The following is a 25,066-nucleotide window of genomic DNA, read 5'->3' as shown; positions in this document are numbered from 1 at the left end:
TTTTTAAGCCAGGTCTCTCTGTGTTCCAGGCAACAATAGAATAAGCTGTTGCCATTGTTGACAATGCTTCGGCTTCTCGAGCTCCTATTGTTAGGCTGCCAGGTGGGTAACAGAAGAACCATTCTCTAAGGTCAGGGGCATCAAAAGAAAGTAGCCTAGGCATCAATCTAACATGGCATAAAGTAACCATATCATTTCGTCTCTTATGCTCTCAGCGGTTGATTCTTCTGATAACCTGACGACCGCTGACGAGTTTGCGTTCCATGGTGTTCGTTCGCTGGTGCCTCACAATTGCAACTGAACTCCAATGAATAGAATAATCGGGCAGGTGAAAAGCTCCCGTCTGGATCTGTTTGTATCATGTTGCATAGTTTGAAAAGTTCCATTGCTAAGCATCGGGCAACTGTCTATATGACACGATTAGTATCTCATTCTCATTGCCCCTTAACCATAATTTCATCATCGAGGTGACGAAGGTCATGACTTGCAAAATATGAGACCTTCATACTTAGAAGGTGCGTGGAAGAGGATACAAGTCCACTAATTCCAATAAGTCCTCGGATGTCATAATGGATATTTGCTGTGTTGGCAAGAACAGCTGCTTGCCAGTGCTTGCTAATGACAAGGCAGGTGCGAACAAACACACGCTGCTGCCCAGATTCACTAGGCTGCTTCTGCCTCTCACTTTTTCTGCGTTATGCTTATCTAATCTTCGTTCTAATGTCTAATCCGCTCTCTAGAGTTTCTTCTCAAATCTCTCTGCTCCCATGGCGTCAAATCGCTTACAAAGACATCGTGCTCCCAAGTCACTTATTGACTACACAATAATCTTCTCTGTCCCTGGGGAATCCTGTGCCTAATACTATTACTATTGGGATTATCGATAGCTAGGCATCTCTTCGACATCCATTTTCGGGGGCTATGACCAATACTGAGCAGACCAACGCGGAGTTACAACACTACGGGGCGGACGTTGGATTAGCTTCAACTCCTCTCAAAGTACATCACAGTGTTTTCTTTGTCGACTGCTTATTCTTCAAATGTATCGAAGAAGGATGAAAGACGGTGGTTTGACTAACAGCAAGTGCATAACGTGGTTTCCCTAGATAGAACCCACAGCTGCGGCCTCGCAATATGGTCATTTGTGTATAGACAATATGCAGCATCGCCTCTACCGGTTCACTACAATGGGAAGCATAAGTGTAATCAAACTCAACATCGATTGTACATCAACTGATCGATCTCTGCGATGGTAGTCAGCCTCACTAAACACTGCTAAGTCTTCGTCCCATCATGACCGACTAACAAGCGGCCACTACTTGGCCAAATCACATCTGAACTATTGTAGTCAGTGACTAGACTCTCCTTCATAGAGATGACAGGACTTGGCAAGCAGTCATCTGTGTCTATAACCAAGTTAGTTCTTCATCCCAGCTTCTGCAAAAGCTTCCTTCCAAGAGCATAAGCCAAAAAGCGAACACAAAGTTCATCGCAATGGTCAACGGCATATATATCTGCTACAAGCCCAAGCTTTAAGCAACTCGTATAGTGTTGGTGTTAGTAGATGGTGGACTTGCACAGCCCAACGAACCTGAAACTCGATCCCGCACATCTATTTTTATGCCTTATATCCAAGATCTAACGGGTTCTTTCTTTCACTATTCCGTTTCACGATGCTCTACGCTCGGATCCGAAGGATGAAACTTCACCATCTTATCGGGGATATCGCTGTCACGGGAGCAAGTACCACGAGGGAGGCAGCTGTACTGTACTTGTTAACTTGTAACAGCTAAGATAATGTTGGTAAGCTTGAGCACGTGCCAACACGAGCTGATGTGGTAAAAAAGAAAAGTTGGAAATAGCTTCTCATCACGAGTCAGGGACCCTGAAGAGCGAACCAACCAACTGATTCTCATCCGACAGGACCCTAGACCCTGATGTTTATCATTCCTTCCGATCCTGAACATCTTCATGTATATGATATACGTACATTGTTTGTTTGTACGCGCAACTTTTAATATATCTTCAGCAACAAACACAAACGGTCACACTCCACTGCAGCCACCGCAAGTACCAGCTCACAGATGTTTTAGCACAACAGACTAAACATTCAAGAAGAGCAATTTGGATCGCCGATCGCTGAGTTGTGCAATTTCCCCCAGACGAGGATCACCAACTTAGTAGACTACGCAATCTTCCGCTACAGAGTAGAGGAAGATCTGGTGCGAGTATCTCACAGTGCAGGTGGTCTAGGAAGATAAGTTTCAGGGTCCAAGTAGCCAAGTCGCCAAGATCTACAGCCATTGATGGTCAATTGTAATATTACAGCGTCAATCTCTATTCCTCGAGTGCAACTACAACTCCAGTATTCTGAAACGGTTGCATTGGTCTTTTGACCGCTTCCATAGCGTTGTGACTGTGACTGTATTCCCTTTCTAGACCCGATCAAAGTCAAGCGCCTTGGCCGTCTATAGTCCAACGTCTTGAACTCCCGTGGCACGAGTTTTTCTGTTTTTTTCTCTCATAATCCCCAGCCACAAGTTCAGTACCTCATCTTCATGCAAGGCACTTGCCTTCTAATGGTCCAAGCCCGAAATTGAGGGCAAACAAGCGAAGAGTACTCTGTACAGTAGAGCACTTTTTTAGCTCCAATCCCCACGGGTCGAGGCAAGGATCTGATCACATCACGCAACTTGTTACTTTACAGTGGAATATTCATTTGGGTCGAATGTCCTGAGACACTGACGCTGTCTGACACGAGCTGTGTCTGTCACAGAGTGATTTACCGTAAGCTCTTAGAGGCGAGCTAGTATCGCAGCTAGACAGAGCAAGTGGATGAGACTAGACGTTCTAATGGAAGCTCATCAATTAAGAGTCCACTTGATGAATGAATCTTGAAAAGACGGTCAATTGAATCAGTAAGTACTTTTCTTCTGCAAAAGACATGCGAGAAATATGTGCAGGAATCATGCGATATGCAGTGCAGTTCTTTCTTTTTCGCACGTGCATTACAGAGAAACGTCCCGTTAAAAAACAAAAAAGGTAGCATTAGAAAAAGTAAATCAAAGACATCATACAGTTACATTCAAACCCGTACAGTATCTGAAAGCCAAGACCTCTATCCGCACCGATCCACAAGTAATGTAATCCCGTTGAGTGGAGTTACCCTGTGTTTCCCCTGAGTTCCTGTACAGAAGAGCGCTTAACTTGACTCAGGAAACGGTGGAATATATTTAATTAATGAATAGCACTAGTCGATGATAAATGACAACACTGTACAGTACATGCACGGAATCACAATCCTACCGTTTCTGTGCCGTATCTCACTTGCTAGGGTGATTGTATTTTCAAGGGGTAGATCTCAATCAAAAAAAGACTTATGAATTTCCTCATTGGAGTTGGACTAGACTTAACAAGGATCATCGTCCCACGTGCTCAGGGGATCTTTCACCACAATGTACCTCTTATCAACTCACTATTCATGGCAACTTGTCACTGACATATCGCTAAGTCTTTAACATTCGAGAAGCGAATTAACGATGACATCGTCAGTCAATGCGATTATTCTTCTGTCCTTCTAGAAGTCGCCTCGTCTCGAATCTTTCCGAGATTACCTAGACTTACTATTGAGAGGACCTATGTAGGTACACGTACAGTAGTAACGAGTAACGCGCCGGCATATTTAATTGTCCGTGACTTTGACAGTGACCAGCCCATTCAAATTTCCCACATACCCAATCCGGCAAGTACATCTCCTCTACATCAGATCTGCCCTGTTGATAGCGCGAATCATATGTACTTCCCCAGTATACATCTCACTTATACCCTTGTCTTGATCAGATATGGTTCATCCTCATCACCGCAACAACAAAAGCAAAAAGGGAACAGGAACCAGGGGGAGCTTTCGATAGTCTGTCTGTCTATAGTAACTTTGTAACCACCACCGTTGAACTACACTACCATCAATCCAATTCCGGTCTGTTGGGGTTGAAAAGGCGGGCAGCAGCATAAACGCAAACAGTTCTAGAAAACAATAGTTAGCTCATTCAATACCCTTAGTTTTTTAGTTTTTAGCCTTGACAGCCTGGATCATGCTTGATGCTGTCGGTGGCTGAAAAGTTCAACCCCAGATTCAGGTACTTGTACCGGAGGCGCCGAACTAAAGCAACCACTTCACCGCATCTGTTAGTGTAACATCAGACATGGATGCAAACATTCAACTCAACTCACCAAGATCCAACGTAGTATCAGAGAATAGCCGAGTCCGAAAACATCACACAAGACAAGCAAAGTAGACAAAAAGAATTGAAGAATTTTGTAGATACTGTTGATCCATTCGTAGTATTGATTGATTGATGTTATGCATTCCCATTGACCGTCTTTTTTCGCGGTTGGGTTCATTAACAATTTATCCTATCTGACAAAGATCCTTCTTCCTCCTCCTCCAAAAGACCTGTCCAAGGTCCTCCGTCCACGCTTGCAAAGCGTATATGTGTGTATATGTAATCCCATGTATTTAAATCCCAAAAACGCCGCTTGCTCAGTTCGAGTGGTGAGTGAATAGTACAACGCCGGTATCTTTTCTTGTCCAGCAGAATATGTTATGTTCCATGAGTACGCCAGGTGCCCTTTGCCCTATGACCGTTTTCGGTCGGTCGAATACAGAAGATAGTAAAGACAAAGGAGAAGTATTAGAGGCGTCTAGCACCCGTTATCCGTTTAGTTGCCCAGTCATAATTCGTAAAAAGTACACAAAAAAGTCAAGTGTTGGTGGGTGTGTATTTGTTTAAACCTTGACGCTTCGTCGTCGTGCGGCTGCCGCCAATCCCTGCCTCAAACGGCTGCGAGTGCTGTTGGGCGTCATTGGCGATTGGGGTTCCGTAGACATAGGTGACATGGGCGACATTGGGGCTGAGGACATTCTCCTTTGGGCGAACTCGTGGTATGTAGGTGCCTTTTGGAGGATAGGCTTGGGGGCCTTGTCATCCGCATCGGTACCTGACTCTTCTTGAACCTGCTCCATTGGCAGGGTAGGTGTGAAGAGAGAAAGGTTGTCCTTGGATTGACTGGCGAAATGTGTGTTGAGCGAAGGTCGGCTTCGCTTCTTAACCAAGCTCAGTGTGCGCTTGAAGACACCAGGTGACTTTGGTGTCTTTGGTCTCTCAGTGGACTCTTCCTTGGTTTCAGGCTCAGGCTTAGTCGCGAAGGGGTCAATGCTGAGAAAGTCTGGTCTTTGCTTCTCGAGGCGGCCAGTGCCCATGCTGCTAGTTCGTGGAGGGTGAAGAACAGATCCAGAAGAGGTAGTGCAGAAAGACATGCGGCGGTCGAGAACGGGGAGTGTAACTGGGAGAGTTGCCGTTCTGCGTAGACAACTGGGAGGTCGGGATGAGACAGACATTCTTGATGAAGGTCGAGAAGAAGCTTCGCTGATGAGGCTGGGGGAGACTGATCGACGGGGAAGATCGATCACTGAAGGCTTTCCGGCGTAGACGACCGAGACCACCTTGGCAGTGTCCTCGCGGCTGCCTCTTCGGTCTGAAGCCAGGGACTCATCGCTGCCAGAGTCGGTCTCGAAGTCGGAAAAGTCATCGGCGGAAGAAGAAGCATCTTCCTCGGAAGAAAGGTAAACATCATGAGGAGTAGAGAAAGGAGCTTGACCTTCGGGGGTCAGCTTGTGAGTGAGGAGACCGTCCAAGCATCTTGAAGCTCGGAGGGAGCTCTTGGCGGGAAGAGCAGGAGCAGAGGCGAGTTGTCGCTGTGTAGGCATCATGGTTGTGGGAGTGTTTTCGCGAGAAGATTCGTCGGCATCGGCAGAGGGAGAATAGATAGGAGGCTCGACGGATAATGAATCTATTTGAGGTCGAGACTGTGATTGTCGCTGAGCGAGAGAAGTATCAAGTTTTGGTGCGTCAAGCTCCCTTTGCGGTAGTTGTTGCGTCACCGTGAGAGACATTGTCGATATAGTTGTGACGTTTTATTGAATTCCCTGGACCCTTTGAAGAGGGCGGGGTATAGAAGGAGAGAGGGAAACCCGGAGCCGTGAATAGAATGTCGTCAGGTGGGTTGTTAGTGATTCTATCGTGGGTGTCGATGGCGGTCTTGAGAGTGGCCGGCAGCAAACAGGTGAAACAATGGATCCAAGACACAAAGCAACAAAAGAGACGAAAGCGGAAGGAATGTCTTGAACGGTCAAGACTGGGGAGAGTGAGATGAGATGAGATGATATGGATCAATCAATAATTGAGGTTGAGTTACAGAGGGAGGAGGAACAATTCAATAAGAGGCTGGGGGGGAGCAGGTAGGATTAATACCATCGAGGTCTCTCGAGTCCCTGAGGACTGAAAGTAGGATGGGCGCTCACACTCCAGAGCGCAGCACAAGGTTCAGCCCAAGCCAAGGTCCCTTCCCAGTGAAGTATCCACTGGAGCCACCTTCTGGTACGAGAATGACCGTGTGGATAGTGTAGTCGACAAACACTGTGTACTTGACGAGGCAGGGGCGCTTATGGTGGCAGGGGTCTGAGGACATAGCGCAGGCATCGCAGGCATCGCAGGCATTGCAGGGCATGTGGACAGGGGATCTGGTCTTGGCCTCTCCATAAAATGATGGATTCTTTGGTCCGTAGAAAAGTCGTTGGAAGGAGAGAAACGAGGCCATAGCATTTGACGATAATTTTTAAGCGATGGAAGTAGAATTTACGCGATAGAAGATGAACTGATTGTCCACCCAGCTACTGTAGTACAGCCACGCAGTTGAAAGGTGTAATTGTGGGCGTTCTTCTTCTCAGGCACATAAAACTAAACTGCCACGAGATGTGCTGTCCATAGATGTGACGTTCCAGATATTCAACCACTCACAGTTAAACATGACAGCCCAGACAGACCTCCACCACGAGATGGATATTGAGAGCCCGTGTGAGCCACCTGAGTCTTGGCGTGCCGGGACCCAAGACGGGCTCTTTTTCACCCTCAACATGAGCCGTTTCAAATTCAATACTCAGCGACAACCAACGAATCTCTCTATAGCAGCTCTCGGTAATCAGTTAATCAGAGACGTCGGCAGCTTCAGATCCCGATTAATATGTTTTCGGGTCTTGCATTTTGTGTTTTGTTTGCGGATTACATACAACCATGATCTACAAATATGACGAATTATCAGAAACAGGTACATAGAAACAGGTTAATTGAAGATGGATAATCACAACCAAACAATTCATGTTCCATAATTAGTTTTATCTTGTCTCTGTTCTTTTATCATTCTACTGTGCTGTATGTTCCCTATGACTATATGGTGCATGCGATCATCAAACCCAGCCTCTGGTATTCCTCGTGGTCTTTACTTCTGACTGGATCAATAGCTATTGGCGTCGTCACCAGACAACGTGGACATGAATGACCAGCCACTTTGACTATATCATTTCCACCCACTGACTGTCATTAGATATGTCAAACATTCTGTAGTCATCTTGAAGATCTAGGTACCAAGGCCAAGCCAGATAGATCTCATATGGTCCAGGTTAATGTTAACGTCAATGTTAATGTCAAGGTCAGGCTTCCAAAATCAACCAAAGCTTTCTTGACATCATCCCCCTGTCTCTCCAATGTGGTGAGGCTTGCAGGATACAGGTTAGTTAAGCAGAACCTGCATCCTACCTACATCCTGCATGCACTAGAATACAGTAGTCAACATGTCGTGATTGGGCATCTTTTGGGTTGCCAGCACGTTAATGTGTACTACCAAGAAAAAGAGTCAGTCAGAGTCAGACCAAAAAAGATTCCGAAAATTCTGTCGACACCGCTTTCTTGCTTAGAACCGTTTTTATGATCTGCACAAGGCCACAGAGTAAAAAAGAAACCTTGAGCATCTACCCTGCTCCGGAGCCAACGTCTGTATTCGGGCGCCACAGCCTCAGGGTAGCGTACGGATACAAGAGATGAATCTCGGGTAGGGGGAGATTTGACAGTCTAGGGGTCTTGTGTCAGAAGTTTGACTTTACTTTGCCGCCCGCTGAATATTGTTTGAGAAATGGCTGAACTAAAGGGTCGCCCAGCTTATCAGTCAAGTACTAAAATAAAATAAAATAAACGCTGCCAGTTTGTGGTGATGATTTTGTGGTGTTTTCAGCTACCTTTGGTCTAGTGTGTATGAGATGGATGGGATGTGATACGCGAAAACGAGGTCGCAGAGCTCAAGACCATCACATCCAAGACTCAGACTCAGCGTCAAACAGCTCCACAGTCCACACCCTTCAAGTCGAGTTTTGAGACACATCACCACTTCAAATCAAGTTTGCTGTATAACCCAAGAGACAAAAGTACAGGACAGTGTACAGAGCCTTATCAATCGCGGAATGTTCACGCTGAACGGGTCCCCTTAAAGTAGGTGCTTTAGCAATTAGACGCCAGCCTCTTGATGGTATCGTTTAGTCTGATCTCAACCCTTTCACGGTATGGACTGTCGTGCCGTCCCTGTTTAGACTGAACTAGAGGCAGTCAAGGCGAGGCTCTTTTCTACCTTGCCAACTCAGCAAGCGGATCTCCCATGTACTGTAGTGTAACTTTACTGCAGGCACAGGCACATACAGAGATTTATGTATGATATGCCTCAATCCAGATCAAGTCAGGTACTGTACTGTGTAGACCATTACTACTCTCTTGGTTGAGATGCAGGAACTTGACAACACACGATCAGTAGAGGCTGTAGAATACAGACCAGAGATTGGGTAGAGTCTATCGTTGATGAAGCGCCCTCGTCCAACTCAAACCGAGTCCCTCTCCCACAACTGGTCCCCATAGTCCCGCTAACATCGATGATCGGCCATTGTCCATCGAACCAGTTGGACAGCATCTGACCAATCACATCTTATACTATCCAATACTTTTCGACACCCACTTCTGTCGTCTTTTTTTTCTACTGCAGACCGACATTTGCATCGGACAAAGTAGGTACAGGTACGGATACAGACTCACGGATACTAGTATACTACTCTACATTCTTTAATCCCATCGGCAATCTATCATAGCTTGTTGAAAGAACTGTGAGTAAGTAGGCGAACACGAATTGGACATGTCATTTTTCGGACTTATTCTCAATCCCTTGAACCATGTATACTCAAATGAACCGTGTGCGCCTTTTGACAAACTTCATTTGAAGATACAATAAAACTCCCTTGTCCATCCCTTTGACATGGGAATCTACAGGACACAGCCGTTCATTCCTCTATTTTCGCCCTTCACCCTTTATAGACTTGAACAGACAGGCTCTCTCTCTCTTTTCGTTCAAGTCTCGAACCCCTCGATTTCATTCTTTCCTCCCCCCTTGTTCTTCTGAGTCTCAGGTTGGTCGGCAAGCACGCCAAGAAAAGCCAGGGTCCAACTCCAAGGGTAGGGTCCAGACAAGAGGCGCAGTTCTCATTGGATGGTTTAAGTGTCGCAGGTTGGTCTAGGATGGGGATGCTAGAATGGTGATGGACACGGAGAATCTTATTCCAGTATCAAATTCTGCACACCTGACTTTCCTGTCATAATTACTCGCTCATCTCATCTTTCGATAAGGTCTGGAAGGATAACAGTACGGATACATGCCCAGGCCATGAACACAGTGGAACGTATGTGCCGTGCTACATGGACGGAATCGTACTGGTTCGGCCGCATTCGTGATAAACGTCAAACCGTGACATTTCTTTCCGAGATGAGATGGTCAAGATGGTCACTTTGCTCCGCTCTTGCAGTGCAGCCTCATACCATTTGGCATCATGTCATGTCACATCATGATTGTAGCTCATTGATATGAGCGCGGCTTTGCGTCGCCACTAGAAGGGATCTACAGGGCGGGTTCTAGATAGTCGAGGCAACTCATGATGTTCAGATACCGACTGTACTGAATGCGTCAATTTACAATGAACTGGAATGTCTCAGCAAATAGGCTAGACAGACAAACCAACCATTGTCTAGATCCCTTCACTTTAATTCCAGTGTATCCATATGACTATTAGCTAAACTGATGCTAACATAGAGACTAAAGGTTGAACCCTTAATTTTTTGGTGTTGAAGATTTTCGCATATGGACATGGATTGATCATTGATCAAGACTCAATGACGCCATGGCTTTGGCCTTGCAGAAGCGAAGCGAGCAAAGCAAAGAGCTTTCCCCAGGTCCATATATTTGACTCTGAGTGTACGCCACACTAGCTACCCTACACGAGCCACACGCACCGCCACAACCCACAGTCTGCTTCCTGCAACGTCACAGTGGACCTCCAGCACTCAGCTCCAGCCACTTCCTTCTGCAGCAGATCTAACTAAACCGTTAAGAGATTAGTTTCATCTGATCTTAGCCGTGTTGGAGTCTAAATTTGGCTCTGTTCTAAGCAGCCCAGCCAGCCATCCTTTTTTAGAACCATAATTCTGTTAGTGATTATGGATCTCTACCAAAAGACTTTTTCAACAGTGAAGGAAGATACTGTGAATACAAAGCTAAGCACACCACAGCATAGCCGTGCTAAGAAATCCGTATACGAACGGCATCTCGTGATGTTGGTATCCGCTCCCTTGCGGAGCTGACACTGATTGTCTCTCAACCTCCTCTTTAGACTCTAAATTCTCGGTACTCGGTACTAAAAGTCTGGATGATCTGATCTAATACTGTCAGTATTTAGAACCAGGTCAATAGGATAAACAACTATTCCTCCACGTTCCAGCCTTGTCCGGGCCGAGGAAATGAAACCAGACCCAACAAAAACCCAGTCCGATTGACATGAATAGAATTCCTCCCTATCAATAAACCATCTGCACTATGAGAGGTTGCGTTGCATGCCATTGCCACTACTACCCAACTATTGCTTACAGTTTTTCTACTAGTGAGCCGGAAATGTCTCAGAACAGTGTAGAAATTCTGTTTCTCGGAAAGTTTCACCCTTGCCTCGTCTCATTCTTGGAGTATGTTTCATAGCTGACTTGAGGGAGGCAGAGAGGGCTGCCCCACGTCGATAGTATCCCTCACATAATACTACAGTAACGCTATAACCCAAAGTTTCGTGTGTTTCTGTACAAGAGAGATACTCGTGGGAATAGAAACAATTTCACTGTCAGACTGTGCAGGTACCGCCCCAAGGATGCGGCTGTGGTTGACTTGACACGCACCCGGTAGAGGATTCGGATCACATTGGCGCCTCCCGAGACGCGGAGCTGTCAAAAGCCGATGCGGCCTGTAGGGTATTTTTACTTTCATGTCAGATGGGGGGCTTTCTTCTTGTTGGGTACTCTAAGTTGAGGGAGGCTGAGTTGAAGATTGGTGACAATGCCACAACTTAATGATTATGCCCTACTTACTGAAGGTAAGTAATTAACTTAGTTACATAATCGCCAATAAATTTCGACTCTTACACGTGATCCCTTTGACGATAAATTGTGACCTCGTATTTGTTCCAGAATATCTAAGAGTATTCCATGTTACTATTTTCGTATCCATCCTGTGCGCTGTCAAATAAGTACAGTAGACGGGTCTAAGGGGCCGCTGTGGAACACGACAAATATCACGCTGCCACCAAAAGCGAAAATAGAATTCTGACAGGTACTGTATCTCATGATAGGTACAGTAGCCGCATTTTAAAACCGGGGCAGTGTATATATATCATATGGATGCTGAAAGGCTGACCGTCTACTGTAGAGGTATAACCACCCAACAATGTTCAAACTGTCTTGAAAGGTCGGTAGCATTTGATCTACCAAGGAAGAGAACAACTTTCTCTTTATAAACCTCAAGGCGAGACCAGCTGTTTAATTGAACCTGTGCTTATTGAGGTAGCTATCGTTGAGCTTCATCTGTGGCGTTGAGAAGTTTATTAGAAACCTTGCTATGTGCAATTCAATCGGCATTGGAGCAGTAATGCGAACTGCTCTCTTTCAAAAGACCACTTGCCGAATTATTGAATGCTGAGCATATGCCTATTTCTTACTGGTTAAAGAGATATTTCGATGTTAAGCCACAAGATGTTCATAAAGCTGCTCCTACCATACACTGGACATCGCGATACAAGATAGACTTTCCGAGCTTTGAAAGGTTCAACAGAAAAAGAACTCGTCTTATGATCCATTCAAGTTTGCCATGGCCTATATTGAAGAGTTTGCGTCCTACAATAACTTCTCTAACCACAACACTGCCATTCATTATCATCTTGTCCCTCGTTTGACCGTGCGGTACTTGTACTCAGCCGCCCCAGCAAAGATGCGTCCTCTTCCTAAACCCGAGTGGATGCCCAAAGGCTACTATGGCAAGATACCCAGTATCATCACCAGCATCCGACAGCTTCCCGAAGGTGTATCACCAACCCTTGAAAGCATCCCCCAGATCAACAACACCATGCTAAACAGGGAGCCATATCCGGGTCTAATTCGCGATATGCAAGAGACCGATTTCAAGCGATGAGGGTTTGTCATATCTCGTACTGTGTATTCTGAAGAGTCTCAGTCTCAGTGGGAGAATTATATCGAGTTTCTGAAGACATCAGTAGAGATGGACCTCGAGTCCCTTGAGCTCTCAACACTCCTGATGCCCCATATTGAATGGGCTATCATCGAGGATCGCGATACTTTAGACAATGCCTCCAAGCAACAAGTGCGCGAGAAATTCTCCGAATGGACTTCTCAACGATCTGTTGAGAGGGATGGCCCCAGAGTAGAGGAGGCATTCCAGTACGGCATCCCCAGGTTCCGTTACTGCATCTACGTTGACCAGAAATGCCTCGATACCGTCAATCAATACAAGGCCTGAGCTGATGCAGGTGGCCTGGGCTGTCCAGAGCATGTCGTTTGTGTCATTCTCGATAAGACGTGCGAGCCAAAGGGTCAAGGCAACGGTGGCTTTCCTCGGATAGAAGGTTGCAGCAGAGAGTATACAGGCTGGCAATATACTGGCGTAGATGCCATTGCAGACATCTATGACACAGTGTCTATCAAGGACTTGAGCGAGGATTATGACTACAGGAGACCTCCTCAGATTTTCCCAGGCCCCAAGACCTTGCCTGTCGACTAAAGCCGCAACTGAAAGTCATTCAGCACGAAGGGAATATGATGTTTTCAGACAGTATTGACCATGTTATTGTAACGCCTATGCTACCACCACTCAAGCATGATCGAGTATCATTCTCTTAGTCGTAGTCGCAATAGTGGTGCCTTTCATTGAAGCAGTTATAGTCAGTAGTTGGTCTGCGTGTATCTTCATGACTTTCCCAAGCTCAAAGAACTACCATGGCTACGCAGCAGTGCCTTGACCACTCACATATAACCGTGGCATGGGAACATATCTCAAGCATTACCAGAGTTTAATAAGCTTAGGATGTTTTAGAAAATATTATTCTGTTGTAGTCATTCTACGACACGAATCGTATCAGTAGTGTAGGGTAACCTCAATGCCTTGTCCTTGTTCTCAAACCAACAAGGATACTACCTCACCATGCATAATAACGTCATAAACTCTCATGCACTTTTATGAAACTTGAGACTTGAAGAACGATCGACGCATGCGCCTTACAAGTTTGTGAGCCTCCAAAACGTCACATTTCCTTGGATCCTGATGTGTGTAAGGTTTCCTTCTGTAAGTGATGTAACTGACAACTGGCAAGTGACTTTTGCACAGTATTCTTCAACTCCCAAGCTCACTTGAGTGTACATGCATCTTGGAATGATGTAAAGGACCCTTCCGTTCGATACTCTTGACGTGTGGCTGGTAATGGATATGATTTGAAGGCATCAGACTTCAAGGAATGAGTTATCGTCGATCACTGGACCCCTAGTAAGCCATCACAAAAAGATAAGCTTAAACGAATACTGGACATATATCACTGGAATGCGTTGATGCTCTTTGCAAAACTCTATTCTTCTAGATCTAGAGAATGGTAGATCTTGCCAGTTAACCTAGGATTACCTCAATCTACCAGCGATACGAGCAACTTGAATCCTTTGTACAACTTGTAGGGTATTTTGCATAACAACCAATCCCACGGATAAATCAATCTCGCTGCCTTCCATCCACCAATAACCTCATATCCGTAATCCCTATCCGTCACTATCTTAACAACCCTGCCAAAAAGCCAGGTAACAAAAGAAACTTCGTAAGTCAAGATATCTCGCATGGACCTTTGAGGTCCATCGAGACAACTGTACACTTGCCTGCAAGCCTGTGGAAGAAACAGCCATTACCACAGTTCTCGACTGCGCCGTGGTGATCCTCCACTGCTCAGAGGTCGCCATGGATCGGAGCTCCCATTAAATGCACTCTCATCGGCCCCTTGGCCAGGGACAGCCAAGAAGACGCCAGTTCCATTGCCAACCATAACACTACGTCGCGCGTCACCTCGATCCCATCCAGATCCCGTTACGTCAGCCGCCAGCCCGTAGCTGCTCATCGGCCGCCGAGATGCTGACGAGGCAGACTTGAACATTGGATCTACCGACACAAAGTTCCACTTGCCAAATTCATCGCTCTTCGTAAATACCTCAAGTGTGTGCGTGGGAGCTGCTGAAGCAGGCATACGAGGAGCGAAAGGATTGTTCGAGCTGAAACGTTTGCTTGGTGGTTGAATATGTGATATCGGACGTCTGGGCACGGGGAGCTTTGGTGGTGATAGCTTCGAAGACGGCGGGAAACCAAAACCAGGGTTCGACTTCGTGGATGAGTTAGATCCAGAGCGTGCGTGACCTCCAGCGAATGCAGCATTAGGGGGTGGAAGCCCCTGAAGTTGGTCGGGAAAGCTCTCATCATGAACGTAAAGCTGCCTCAGCTTCGGGAATCCACCGCCGAGAATAGACGATGCAAGGTAGGTATAGTAGCCCATCGTCACGCTGTCGAATGGACCGGATGAAGCCGGGGAAATCTCAAATCTCAGAGTTTCCAAAGAACGCGAAGCCAAGGGTCGGGAGTTGGCTGAACTTGGAAACTGCTCTGCAACTTTAGACTGAATGGCAAATGTCTTAAGCGATGAAGCCATAGTGAGAATTTCCTGCAAGCTTGCTGGATGAACGCCAGTATCCTTAAGCGTAAGGACTTTCAGAGCTTGTTGAGTCTCCTGCCATGCAAGGTACTCAATAAGTCCCTTTAGCGTCACACCAGGCGTATCCTTGAGCACAAGCTCCTTAATAGGGGGCAACGTAGCCATTCCGTCCGATGATGAGAGGACCTCGTCTGAGAGACCCGGAGTGTTCGAGACCTTGAGCGCCTGTAAATTGCTGAGGCTGCCAAGCACTGCCCGAATTACCGTAGGATCGACGTTCAAGTCATTCAACTCTAGCACCTCGAGGTTCGGCCACACTTGTCCCGAGGCCAACATGGCCAGACTGTGTTCGGAACCACCAACGTAGGTCATCTTTCGAAGGTTGGGGCATCTTGCTTGCACTTCGAGTCGGAGGGTCGTATAGTGAGGATCGTCGCAAAACATGCCCTCTGGCAGATCGACATATTTGAGATTTGGAAGGACGGCTATGGTCTGTGCAAGCTCGACTTGAGAAGATTCGCGCAACATGTATGGAAGCTTCAAGAACTGTACGAACTTTCCAATTCGTGTCGGGTCATCGCGAACGGTGCGTCGGAGGAGACGGAGACGAGCTTGGGCAGGATCCTCGGGGACACCATTACGGTCGAAGCGGGAGGTCTTTTTACGTCTTTCGGCAAGCCATTCCTCGAGGCGACAGTAGTGGACTGGATCGATACGAACGCTGTGATATCTAGCAGACAGGGGTTAGCGACTGTATGTCATCGGGCCACCATGACACGACTTACAAGACTTTGACCGCGCTTGGACGCCAAGCGCGACAAACCTGAACGCAATGAGCAATATCGCGCAGGTCGCATAGCATACAACCGCTGTCGTTTGTGCTGGCACTGCTCTCGCAATTATCATAACTCTCGTCGAGGGCATGCGGGCAAACGAAAGCGAAGATGCGCTCAAGAACCTTTGGTGGCAGATGAGCGAGCAGATATGCGGAGTTTCGAGTTGGGGGGTATAACGGTGGACATCCTGCACCGTCTGGGCGAAACTCTAAAGGAACGATAAAGTCAGAGCTCTGGCCGCCACTGCCGGCCTTGTCCTTCTTGTTCCGACGTCGGAAGGGATTTCGCATCTTGGCGTAGCTTTTTGTTGTAGATCTGGTTGAAGGGACAGCTGGATAGTGACAGGGGAGGTTTAGGGCGCGAACAAAAAAAAGAGAGGGGAGAAAGAGTGCGCGGTGGATGAAAGAGAAAGAATAGAAATGCGCCGCAGAAAAGTATTAAACAATGAAGAAGCTCATCAGCTCAGACTCTGAGTGAGTGAAGAGAGATGGACAAGAGGCGAGAGGCGAGAGGACAGGGAGAAACAGAAACCGAAGGAGGGGACGTTATTAAGAGAGCGAGCAATATAGCAGCTAAGGTCCCGTCCCGTCAGGTACAAACAGAGGTTGATCCCCCAATTCAACTCAATTCAATTGGATTTCTGGGGAACCGATTGAAAGATTAAAAGGGTAATTACAGGGGTATCATCAACGGTCCCTGTACAGTAGTACCTGCCTTTTCCGACCCGGGAAGGCACGTGCCACTGGAACTGACGGTGGTACTCTGTATATCCGAACGAAATGAATGATGGAAGGAAGGAACGGCACCTGCAAGAACAAAGACCCAAACGCCTACCTGCCTGTTTTGTTTGAATGGGGTAGAAAACGATAAAGAAAGAAAGAGCATACGAGGTATCACAGACTTTTTAACAACTTCCAGTCTTTAGACGGGACGACAAGCTTTCACTTTATTTGGTCAATGTTTCAGGAAATAAACGCTTCCCTTTCCAAACATGCAGCCCTAGACTACCCCGCCAGCCCGCATACCTCAGGCTCTGCTAAAAGGGAGCTGAGTGGCGTTTGAAAGCGCGCGGTCTTGTTTCTTTGGTGCTGACGCTTTGATAATACAGCAGTGATCAGCCCAAGATTGGACCTCCTTGCTTCCTTGTTGGCGGGCAGATCAGCAGGGGGGACGATGGAAACGGGAACAAAGTCTTGGCTACCAGGAATGGAATAAAGAGACAAGGACAAAGACAAGGCTTCTCATCCAATATCAAACTTGTCCTGCGTATCACAGAGAGGCAAACCAAACACGACATACATTTGGATTGAATGCCTGCCTGCCTAGCTACTACGTAGCATCATCCCCCCTTACAGTTAGTTGCATTCATTCATTCAGTCAGCGGCATCTAAGAAAAGGGGCTTCCAGAGGGAAATCTATCAGCTACGTGTCACTGGTATAAGCGCTCCTGTTTCTACCTAGCAGTGCAGTCCAAATCATAGGTCTAAGCGTGTCTCTTTCTTGGTGATCGTCGTACTGGAAGATCCTTCACAAGCGCAGCCAATGATGCTATCTAAAACAAACAAGGGTTACCCTTCAAAACACCCATGTCTTCTTCTACGTGCCCAGCCAGCTCAAGGACAAATACAGGCACGCTTGCTGCGTCGCAATGGGTTCTAAGGTAATTTAAGCCATTGTTTCTGCTTGTTTGCTTTGGGTTAGGATATCGACGTTTGGACCCTGAACATGACGTCAATTCGCTTCTTTTCATCCCCTGAGCTGAAGGTATGTATCCGTATAAAGAAAGATGCTGGCTATCTCATCAGTACGACCTCAGTAATGACCAAGACTTCATCTATATCCATTGCCTGTTTCAAGGATAATCATGACTGGTATGTTCTTTCTTGCGTTTAATGATCTAAGTTGTGCATTTGTTTACTTGACTTCCATGGCTACTTGGAGCTTGGATACCCTCAGACCCATGCTGCCATGGCATAACTCAATAGGTATCTGAGTGGACACTCACTCACTCATAGAGCAAGCCGAAACGTCGGCAATGGATAAAGTGATAAGAAACATTATAATATTGATGAAACAACTCCATCTTCGTAAAACAAAACCATACTTATATAATTATGCGCCGTCTTTTACAACCTCCTCTCCGCTCCCAATTAACCAGATGGCCAAGACGATCCATAAACCAAAGATACTCTTCGCGTCTTTACAAACCCCTCAATCCAAAGACATCTGAGATTCGACTCCTCAAACTTCCGCAAACTTCATCTTCAGAGTTTGAACTCGTCACTGTATCACTCGACGATAAACCAAAATATGCAGCACTGTCCTACCTTTGGGGTAACCCCGAGCACTATGGAGAGATCACCATCGAGGGCAACACCGTCAGGATCCCAGATAACCTGGCCTCAGTTTTCCTCCGGGTGTTAAGCGACGAACCTTTTCGCACACAACCTTACTGTCAATATCTCTGGGCTGACGCGATATGTATTAACCAGAAGGATGTCGAGGAGAGATCCCAACAAGTCCAGCTTATGCGCCGTATCTTCCAAGCTGCTCACGTTACCTTCGCGTGGGTTGGCCCAAAGGATTACTCTCTTGCTTTCAATACCATCAATACACTGGACCGCATTCTATCTCAAAATGACCCCAAGAGAGGCCTTGTGTCCACAGTGCCTTTTGATACTGAGTGGTTACAGAATTATCCCGAGCTTTGTCTCAAAGGAGGCTCCGGCGTCCCCAACGATCACCTCAACGATCCTTGGAGAGCTGTAGCCGATTTCTTACAACATCAGTACTGGGAAAGGACATGGATATTCCAAGAGGTCATTCTCGCAAATCAGCTCGTTTTCATCGGTCCTGGAAACTCCGACCTAGCCTGGCCCACGCTTCGCGATATCCCTCAAGCCATCAGTTCTATCGCAAGCGACCAGAACGAAAAGAAGCGACCAGAATTTCTTTCAGAGACGGCATGGAACCTCCTAAGCAGCCGACTCGCATGGGGAAGATTGTCTTGGTTAATGCTTGCTCAGGCGCGCACCAAGATACCAGACCCAGATGGATTTAAAGGCTGGATAATCTCTACTTTTGCTGCCAATCTGGAAGCCACTGACCATCGAGATCATATATACGGCCTTCTTGGAGTGTCTGGTATCCCTATCAGCCCAGATTATAGCTCTGAGAACAAGGCCTCGCATGTGTATACCGAATACATAGCTGGCTGGCTAAAAGCAGCACGCAACCAACGGACAATGCACATACATACTCCGCTTGCTTTCTTGTCCCTTGCGGGGACCGGGAAGTTTGGTCAATCTGATCTACCGAGTTGGGTTCCCAATTATCCAAAGAACAAGGACGTAACCATTCCGTGGCCATACAAAGCCAGTGACCACAAACCACTGGCTGATGGTATGCCGTCTTCATCGCCGGCAGACATTGAAACCTATCCCTATGTCGTCCAAGAGACTCAAAGCTTATTCATTCAAGGCATTGGTATGGGCTCTATCACTTTGACAACAGAATACCAGAGAGGCGAGGATTACGCAATTCTTGCATCTTTCATGTCATTGGCAAGTTCGTTCACAGCGCGCAATACGCAGTATATATCTGGTATCCCAGCAGCACAGGCCGTTATTCGATTGCTATGTATCGATTCACACTGCACTACTCGAGACCTGATCGATAATGCTATGAACCTAGCCATGCTGATCGCCTATTTTAACCAAACCGAATCCAATACCGTTCTGAAGACTTGGGGACATGATTGGGATACCGACATCCTCAAGATGGCCTTTCCAACAACAGATGTAACGCAATTTGGGATGAAGCCAGAAATCCTTTCAGAACTTAGCTCCTGGGATAGAACTCGGCGTAGTACCGCAACTGATGCCATTGTGCCTGTGCTTTACACCTACCAATTCTTTGAGACAAGTCAAGGATACCTGGGTGCAGTTAATTATGAAGTCGCGGAAGGTGATCGCCTCTGTGTCCTCGCAGGCTATAACAAGGCAGTCATCCTGAGACCCAACGCAGAGGGATCGTACGCTTTTATCGGGACGACATCCGTGATAGATATCGACGTTCAACATATCCTCGAAAGCCAACAAGCCAAAAGCAAATGGCTAGAACTACGATGAACTCATAAGAGACGATTTGGTCTAAGTTTTGATGTGAGAACACGGTACACTTAAGTGAGAATATTCATTGAGTGATCCATTAGTGGTCATTCATTTCCAGACGTTACTCTGGAATCAATAATTCTATCATACATAGCTGCGAAGATTGATTACAAGGGTTCTAGATAGATCGTCGTAGCCTGGGGCCGAGCTGAGTCGGCCGAGACTTGGGTCCCAAAAACCATGCCCGTCCTTCAAAATGCCCCCATGTTCGCCTAGTAAAACAAAACCCGTGAGAAGCATCGTCAACACCCTCCCTCCGTCATTATTGCTGCCCACATAAGGCCTATTATTCGTAGCAGGTCTCAGCTGTGAAACCAACTGAGCTCAACCGTTTTTAGATAGCAAATCTCCAAACCGTTCTTATATACGTTTGAAGCTGCCAAGACCAAGCCGGATCCAACTCCAACGCGATGATGGCCCAAAATGCTCGCGTAGCATTATGCAGTCGTTACCAAGGTAACTCATTGAGACAGACAAAGTCATTCAATTGAATAGTCTTGCTGTATTTCGACAGTGTGACCAGCCACTTAAGCCTTGCGAGATCGAACGGAACCGCCGTTGGTCTTAGCACCGGTAGCGGTAGCACCGTTGGACTTCTTGGAAGGAGTGGTCTGGACCAGATGAGGGTCGGGGAGAGGAGCCTGGGACATGCGTCGGAGGCTCTGTCGGCCGCTAGGAGCCTTTCCTTGCTTCTTGTAGGTGGCGAAGTAGAAGGAGATGAAGAGGACAAGGTAGGAGCTGATGGTGATGATACCAGAGAAAGCAGCAAACTCCTCGCCAGAGCACTTGCCAGCGTTGGGCATCCAGGGGAAGTAGGTCGAGGTGAAGTAGGTGTAAGAGGCGAAGTAGATGAAGCCGAGATCAATGACGAACTGGATGATCTGGAGCCGGGTAACCCACTCCTTCCACCAGACACGGACACCACGGGCGCTCTGGAAGTAGTACCAGTACATAACGACGTGAACGAGGAGGTTCAGGACGATAGGAACCCAAGAGACGGAGGTGGAGCCGATGAGCTGAGTGTAGCAGAGGAAAGCGGTAGCACCATGGTGGTAGCAGTGGAGGAAGGCTGGAGACGTTAGCTTGGAACTTTTGCATATGGGTCGAAAAACATACTCAGAGGCTTCTTCTTGAGGAAGAGGAAGACGGTGTCAAGGAGCTCGAGGTACTTGGTAAGGTAGTTGAGGTAGTACAGAACGACAAGGGGCTGAGTCCAGCCACCCTCGGCGTCACAGATGGCATGGAAGATACCGCCACGGACAACAGTAGGCAGAAGCTGCTCAATGAAGAGAGCCAGGAGAGCACCACTGATCAGAGTCAGGTAGAGGTTGTGAATGAGGAAGAGACCCTTGAGCTTGAAAGGCTCGCGGTTGCGCATCCACTCGCGACCACCGAAGATGATGCAGTAGTAGATGGCAATGAAGATGGATGTCGACTTGATAGTGGACATGGGAGTCTCGAAAGGCACAAACTTGAAGTCATTGGCGGAGTAGCCGACGACAGCAGTAAAAGCCTTGTCGAAGATGGGCCACAGATGAATACCAAAGGGACGGTCGATGGTAGGCAGCGGCAGCTGCTCGTAGAAGGTAGCGGGAGTCGCAGACATGATGGGCGATTCAATTGATCGTTGGAAACCACGAAACCCTTTATTAGGAGGTAGTTGGATGTAAACGAGTTACGTATTCGACGTGGCTTTTTTTTCTCGAAGACGCGACGACGGCGGGAGGACACGTGAAGACAACTCAAGCAAAGAGTGACAAGGAATGACAAGAAGAAGAAGAAGAAGTTCTCCGGAGAGATGAAAAGTTTAAAGAAGAAGCCAGGTAAACGGCAATTGGGGGAATGCGAAGAATTATAAAAGGAGATAAAAGGGGAGAAGGAGAGTAGAGTTTTAATTGAGGGATGAGGACGGATAGACCAAAAAGGGGAAATTTCCATCCGCACCGCGACCGCTAAGTCAAGTTACCTTGCTCCTGCCTGGGCCTGCGCTGCGTTGTGCTGCACCTGCACTGGATCTCCGGTGCCCGCGGGCACTAGATAGTGGACTCTTGGAAGAGCAACAGCACCTAACAGCGGGCAACAAAGCAAAGTGAAAGTGGCACCTTGCACCGCACTTTCCTTCCATTGAGGTGCCACTAGTACATCTTTGTAAGGGGCATTTCAAGACTTGGCCCAATCTCCATGCGTTTATGTTATTTCATGGGCATAGTCCACCCCGGACACCAAGAACTTGCCAGGCTCGTGCGCCGTTGGGCTATTTTCCTTTAGGGAATCATGACACGCGCTCGCAGGAAGAAGGACCACACGTGTATGCAAGTCCGAGATGAGGTCAATTCAGATGGATGTACTACCACGTAGTAATCCTGTTGAATTGCATGTGATAGGAACATACATGTAGACAGGTCGACTATGCCCCGGGATATCCGGGAACAGACCGCAGAAGAGATAGACACGTGATTCAAACAATGCATAGGCTCAGTAACTGCTAAACACTAAACAAAGATGCGGTGACGCCAGTGCTCAAATTCCCCTGAAGCTTGCCCATGCTTGCTTAGCTTGTGCTTGTACCTGACCGTTAGGTTTGCTTGTTACTGTACATCTGTCTGTCTGACTCTGACCTCCATCTGTCGTGCCTGTCAGCCTGTCAGCCTGTGCCTGTGCCTGTGTCTTCTGTGGTCCCGAGGCTTACTAGACGCCAAGATTACGGCCATGACCGGGAGGTGGCACCCAATTGCTATTCATTGGTTATACCAGATTCGGGATAAAAGCCAGTTGGACAATCGTCATTTAATATCCGTACTTCGTATCACGACGATAGAACGTCCACATGTCAGCGGCATTCCCGGAACCGATCTAACAAAACAGAGTAGGAACTCTCCTTCTACAAAGGAGAGACGAGTTCCGTAATTGTTCTGGAAGTTTTTATGAGGGTTACCTCTCCGCTGTACATGATGAATCGGGATGGACACTAGAAAGAGAGGACGATCCTTTACTTTGTCATTTCACCTCGGGTCAAGTTCCCTGCCAGCGCGGGTATCAGAAAGATTAGCCATTTGGAGAACAGAATTACTTAGGCATTTCATGTCGGTATAACGTGCTACGTATGCTGCTTTATTTTGGCACCTAAGCATTGGAGGACAATCTCTCTGCTACCCAGTAGCTCTACAACATCGGCAATTACCCCATATTTGAATCGATCCGCAACCGTCGATAGACTTAATACTCGTTAAGCGAAATCTTGGTTAAGCCTTGGGGATCCTTTAGGCTGTTTCGAAGAACCATGTTAAGTCAACTCAATTCTTCTCAACTTCTGTCATCAAAATGAACTGAACCACAAGTGGCCGTGCTTTGTGTCATGGTGTGGCTGTCCTGTTCTGTCACCTCCCACCATGCAGCTGTCTACCGGGAGCGTGGGTGGGGGTTGTCATCATTTTAATGTCAGCTCAGCCATTGGTTGCTTGCACTTCTATCCTGAAGTACAGTACTGTAGTCTGTAGCCTTGCCGATAGAGTGCAGGGCATGGGAAAGCCAATTGATTCAACCGTCACCTGCAGGTGAATAGGCCCAGGCGCTGAAAAAAAAAACGCCTTCTAGATGTCCATCCACGAATTCTGAAATCTCATGTAGCTACGGTTAGCAATCATGATCGAATTACAACCTCATTTCCCTGTATTTAACTGATAATTGACAGTGACGAATGAAGTGAATTAGAGTAAGCTCTTAAAATACAGTATCTTTACTGTGTTTCTCTCCCAAATTCCCCATCATCCAAACATCTGTTGTACAATTCGCACTCAGCTCCACCACTACGCAAACAGGTATAGCTTCTTCTTAGTCATCAATTCTCAGCCCATCCTCTGGCCCAAACAACTCTGCAGTCATCACCCGAGCCCGGAAAAAGCCAGCCCACTACTACCTCTACCACCAATACACGACCTCTCCTCCGACAATAGACAATCACCACTCTAACTCTCTCCTCCGTCTACGTCCAAAATGTCCGCCTTCATCCGTGTCGCTCGCGGCGTCCGCGCTGCTCCCATCCGACCTGCCATGCAGCCCCTTGTGGCCCGCTCGGCCGTTGCCCACTTCACCACTTCGATGCCCCGACGAAGCGAGCACGCTGAAGAGACCTTCGAGGAGTTCACCGCCAGGTAGGGCAATCTTCCGACCCTCAATGGCCTGCCGTCTGCATGGAAGTCGATTTTTCTGGGGGAAGTGGAAATAATCGGATTGGAATCTTTGCGTGGTTGTCTTGCGGCTGTAGAAAAAGATGCCGCAAAGCCCGCTTAGAGCTCTCTCCCCACGCGATTTTCCCCGAATAACTTCCAATGCAGCCGCACAGGCCTGTCGCGACACTCAATGGCTAAAATCCGACTTCCTGCAGGTTCGAGAAGGAGTTCGACGGTGTTCAGGATGTTTTCGAGCTTCAGGTAAGTCTGCCCCACGGGGTAGAGCTCGCTGCTTTCCGGCTGGCTCCCGAAAATGTCGTATGACTTTTTTGGCTTATTGACATACCACAGCGCAACCTCAACAACGCTTTCGCTTACGATCTTGTCCCTGCCCCCACGGTGATTGCTGCCGCTCTCAAGGCCGCCCGCAGGGTTAACGACTTCGGTACTGCCGTCCGCATCTTCGAAGGTACGAATTTTATCGAGTCGAGCTCGCTTGCCGTCTGCCCAGCCGATTGATGGATGACTGGCATGATCACCTCGATTTGCTAGATCGACAAACCACCTCGAAATCAGCTCACTTGGATTTAACACCTTTCAAAATTTGCGAGCATGTGCGATCCTGGACCAATTGCTAACTTGTTATCTCAGGTATCAAGACCAAGGTCGAGAACAAGGGTCAGTACGAGCAGTACCTCGAGGAGCTCAAGCCCCTCCGAGAAGAGCTTGGTGTTCCTCTGAAGGAGGAGCTCTACCCCGAGGAGAAGTAAATGGCGTCATAGTCTCAATATTCCGAGCTCTGTGTAAACTGGATGTTGGTCGAGATGGAAGAGATCAGATTAAGAGGTAGACGGGGGGAGTTTGGTTGCGGCAGCCCCAAATCGATTGTGTTATAGTCCC

At 47.4% G+C, this 25,066-nt stretch overlaps 6 protein-coding genes across 6 annotated transcripts; 3 read left to right on the top strand and 3 right to left on the bottom strand.

The window, feature by feature from the left end:
* Nucleotides 1–4,786: 4,786 nt before the first annotated feature.
* Nucleotides 4,787–5,953, bottom strand: FIESC28_07418 (uncharacterized protein; the record flags this gene model as incomplete). Its single annotated transcript, XM_031161558.1, has 1 exon — nt 4,787–5,953. The coding sequence occupies one exon, from the start codon at nt 5,951–5,953 to the stop codon at nt 4,787–4,789; it is 1,167 nt and encodes a 388-aa protein (XP_031014368.1).
* Nucleotides 5,954–12,225: 6,272 nt separating this feature from the next.
* FIESC28_07417 (uncharacterized protein) lies at nt 12,226–12,771 on the top strand (the record flags this gene model as incomplete). The annotated part of the gene is made up of 2 exons (XM_031161557.1): nt 12,226–12,318; nt 12,469–12,771. The coding sequence occupies 2 exons, from the start codon at nt 12,226–12,228 to the stop codon at nt 12,769–12,771; spliced, it is 396 nt and encodes a 131-aa protein (XP_031014367.1).
* Nucleotides 12,772–14,194: 1,423 nt separating this feature from the next.
* Nucleotides 14,195–16,115, bottom strand: FIESC28_07416 (uncharacterized protein; the record flags this gene model as incomplete). The annotated part of the gene is made up of 2 exons (XM_031161556.1): nt 14,195–15,719; nt 15,775–16,115. The coding sequence occupies 2 exons, from the start codon at nt 16,113–16,115 to the stop codon at nt 14,195–14,197; spliced, it is 1,866 nt and encodes a 621-aa protein (XP_031014366.1).
* A 1,824-nt stretch (nt 16,116–17,939) lies between these two features.
* On the top strand, nt 17,940–19,955 carry FIESC28_07415 (uncharacterized protein; the record flags this gene model as incomplete). Its single annotated transcript, XM_031161555.1, has 1 exon — nt 17,940–19,955. The coding sequence occupies one exon, from the start codon at nt 17,940–17,942 to the stop codon at nt 19,953–19,955; it is 2,016 nt and encodes a 671-aa protein (XP_031014365.1).
* A 569-nt stretch (nt 19,956–20,524) lies between these two features.
* On the bottom strand, nt 20,525–21,603 carry FIESC28_07414 (uncharacterized protein; the record flags this gene model as incomplete). The annotated part of the gene is made up of 2 exons (XM_031161554.1): nt 20,525–21,066; nt 21,114–21,603. The coding sequence occupies 2 exons, from the start codon at nt 21,601–21,603 to the stop codon at nt 20,525–20,527; spliced, it is 1,032 nt and encodes a 343-aa protein (XP_031014364.1).
* Nucleotides 21,604–23,990: 2,387 nt separating this feature from the next.
* Nucleotides 23,991–24,936, top strand: FIESC28_07413 (uncharacterized protein; the record flags this gene model as incomplete). Its single annotated transcript, XM_031161553.1, has 4 exons — nt 23,991–24,148; nt 24,382–24,427; nt 24,518–24,635; nt 24,818–24,936. The coding sequence occupies 4 exons, from the start codon at nt 23,991–23,993 to the stop codon at nt 24,934–24,936; spliced, it is 441 nt and encodes a 146-aa protein (XP_031014363.1).
* Nucleotides 24,937–25,066: the final 130 nt, after the last annotated feature.

The sequence above is a fragment of the Fusarium coffeatum genome (genome assembly GCF_003316985.1).
Source record: "Fusarium coffeatum strain FIESC_28 chromosome Unknown BRIP53273_contig_164, whole genome shotgun sequence".
In the NCBI taxonomy this organism is placed as follows: Eukaryota; Fungi; Ascomycota; class Sordariomycetes; order Hypocreales; family Nectriaceae; genus Fusarium; species Fusarium coffeatum.
This window is presented reverse-complemented; position numbering and strand designations above follow the sequence as displayed.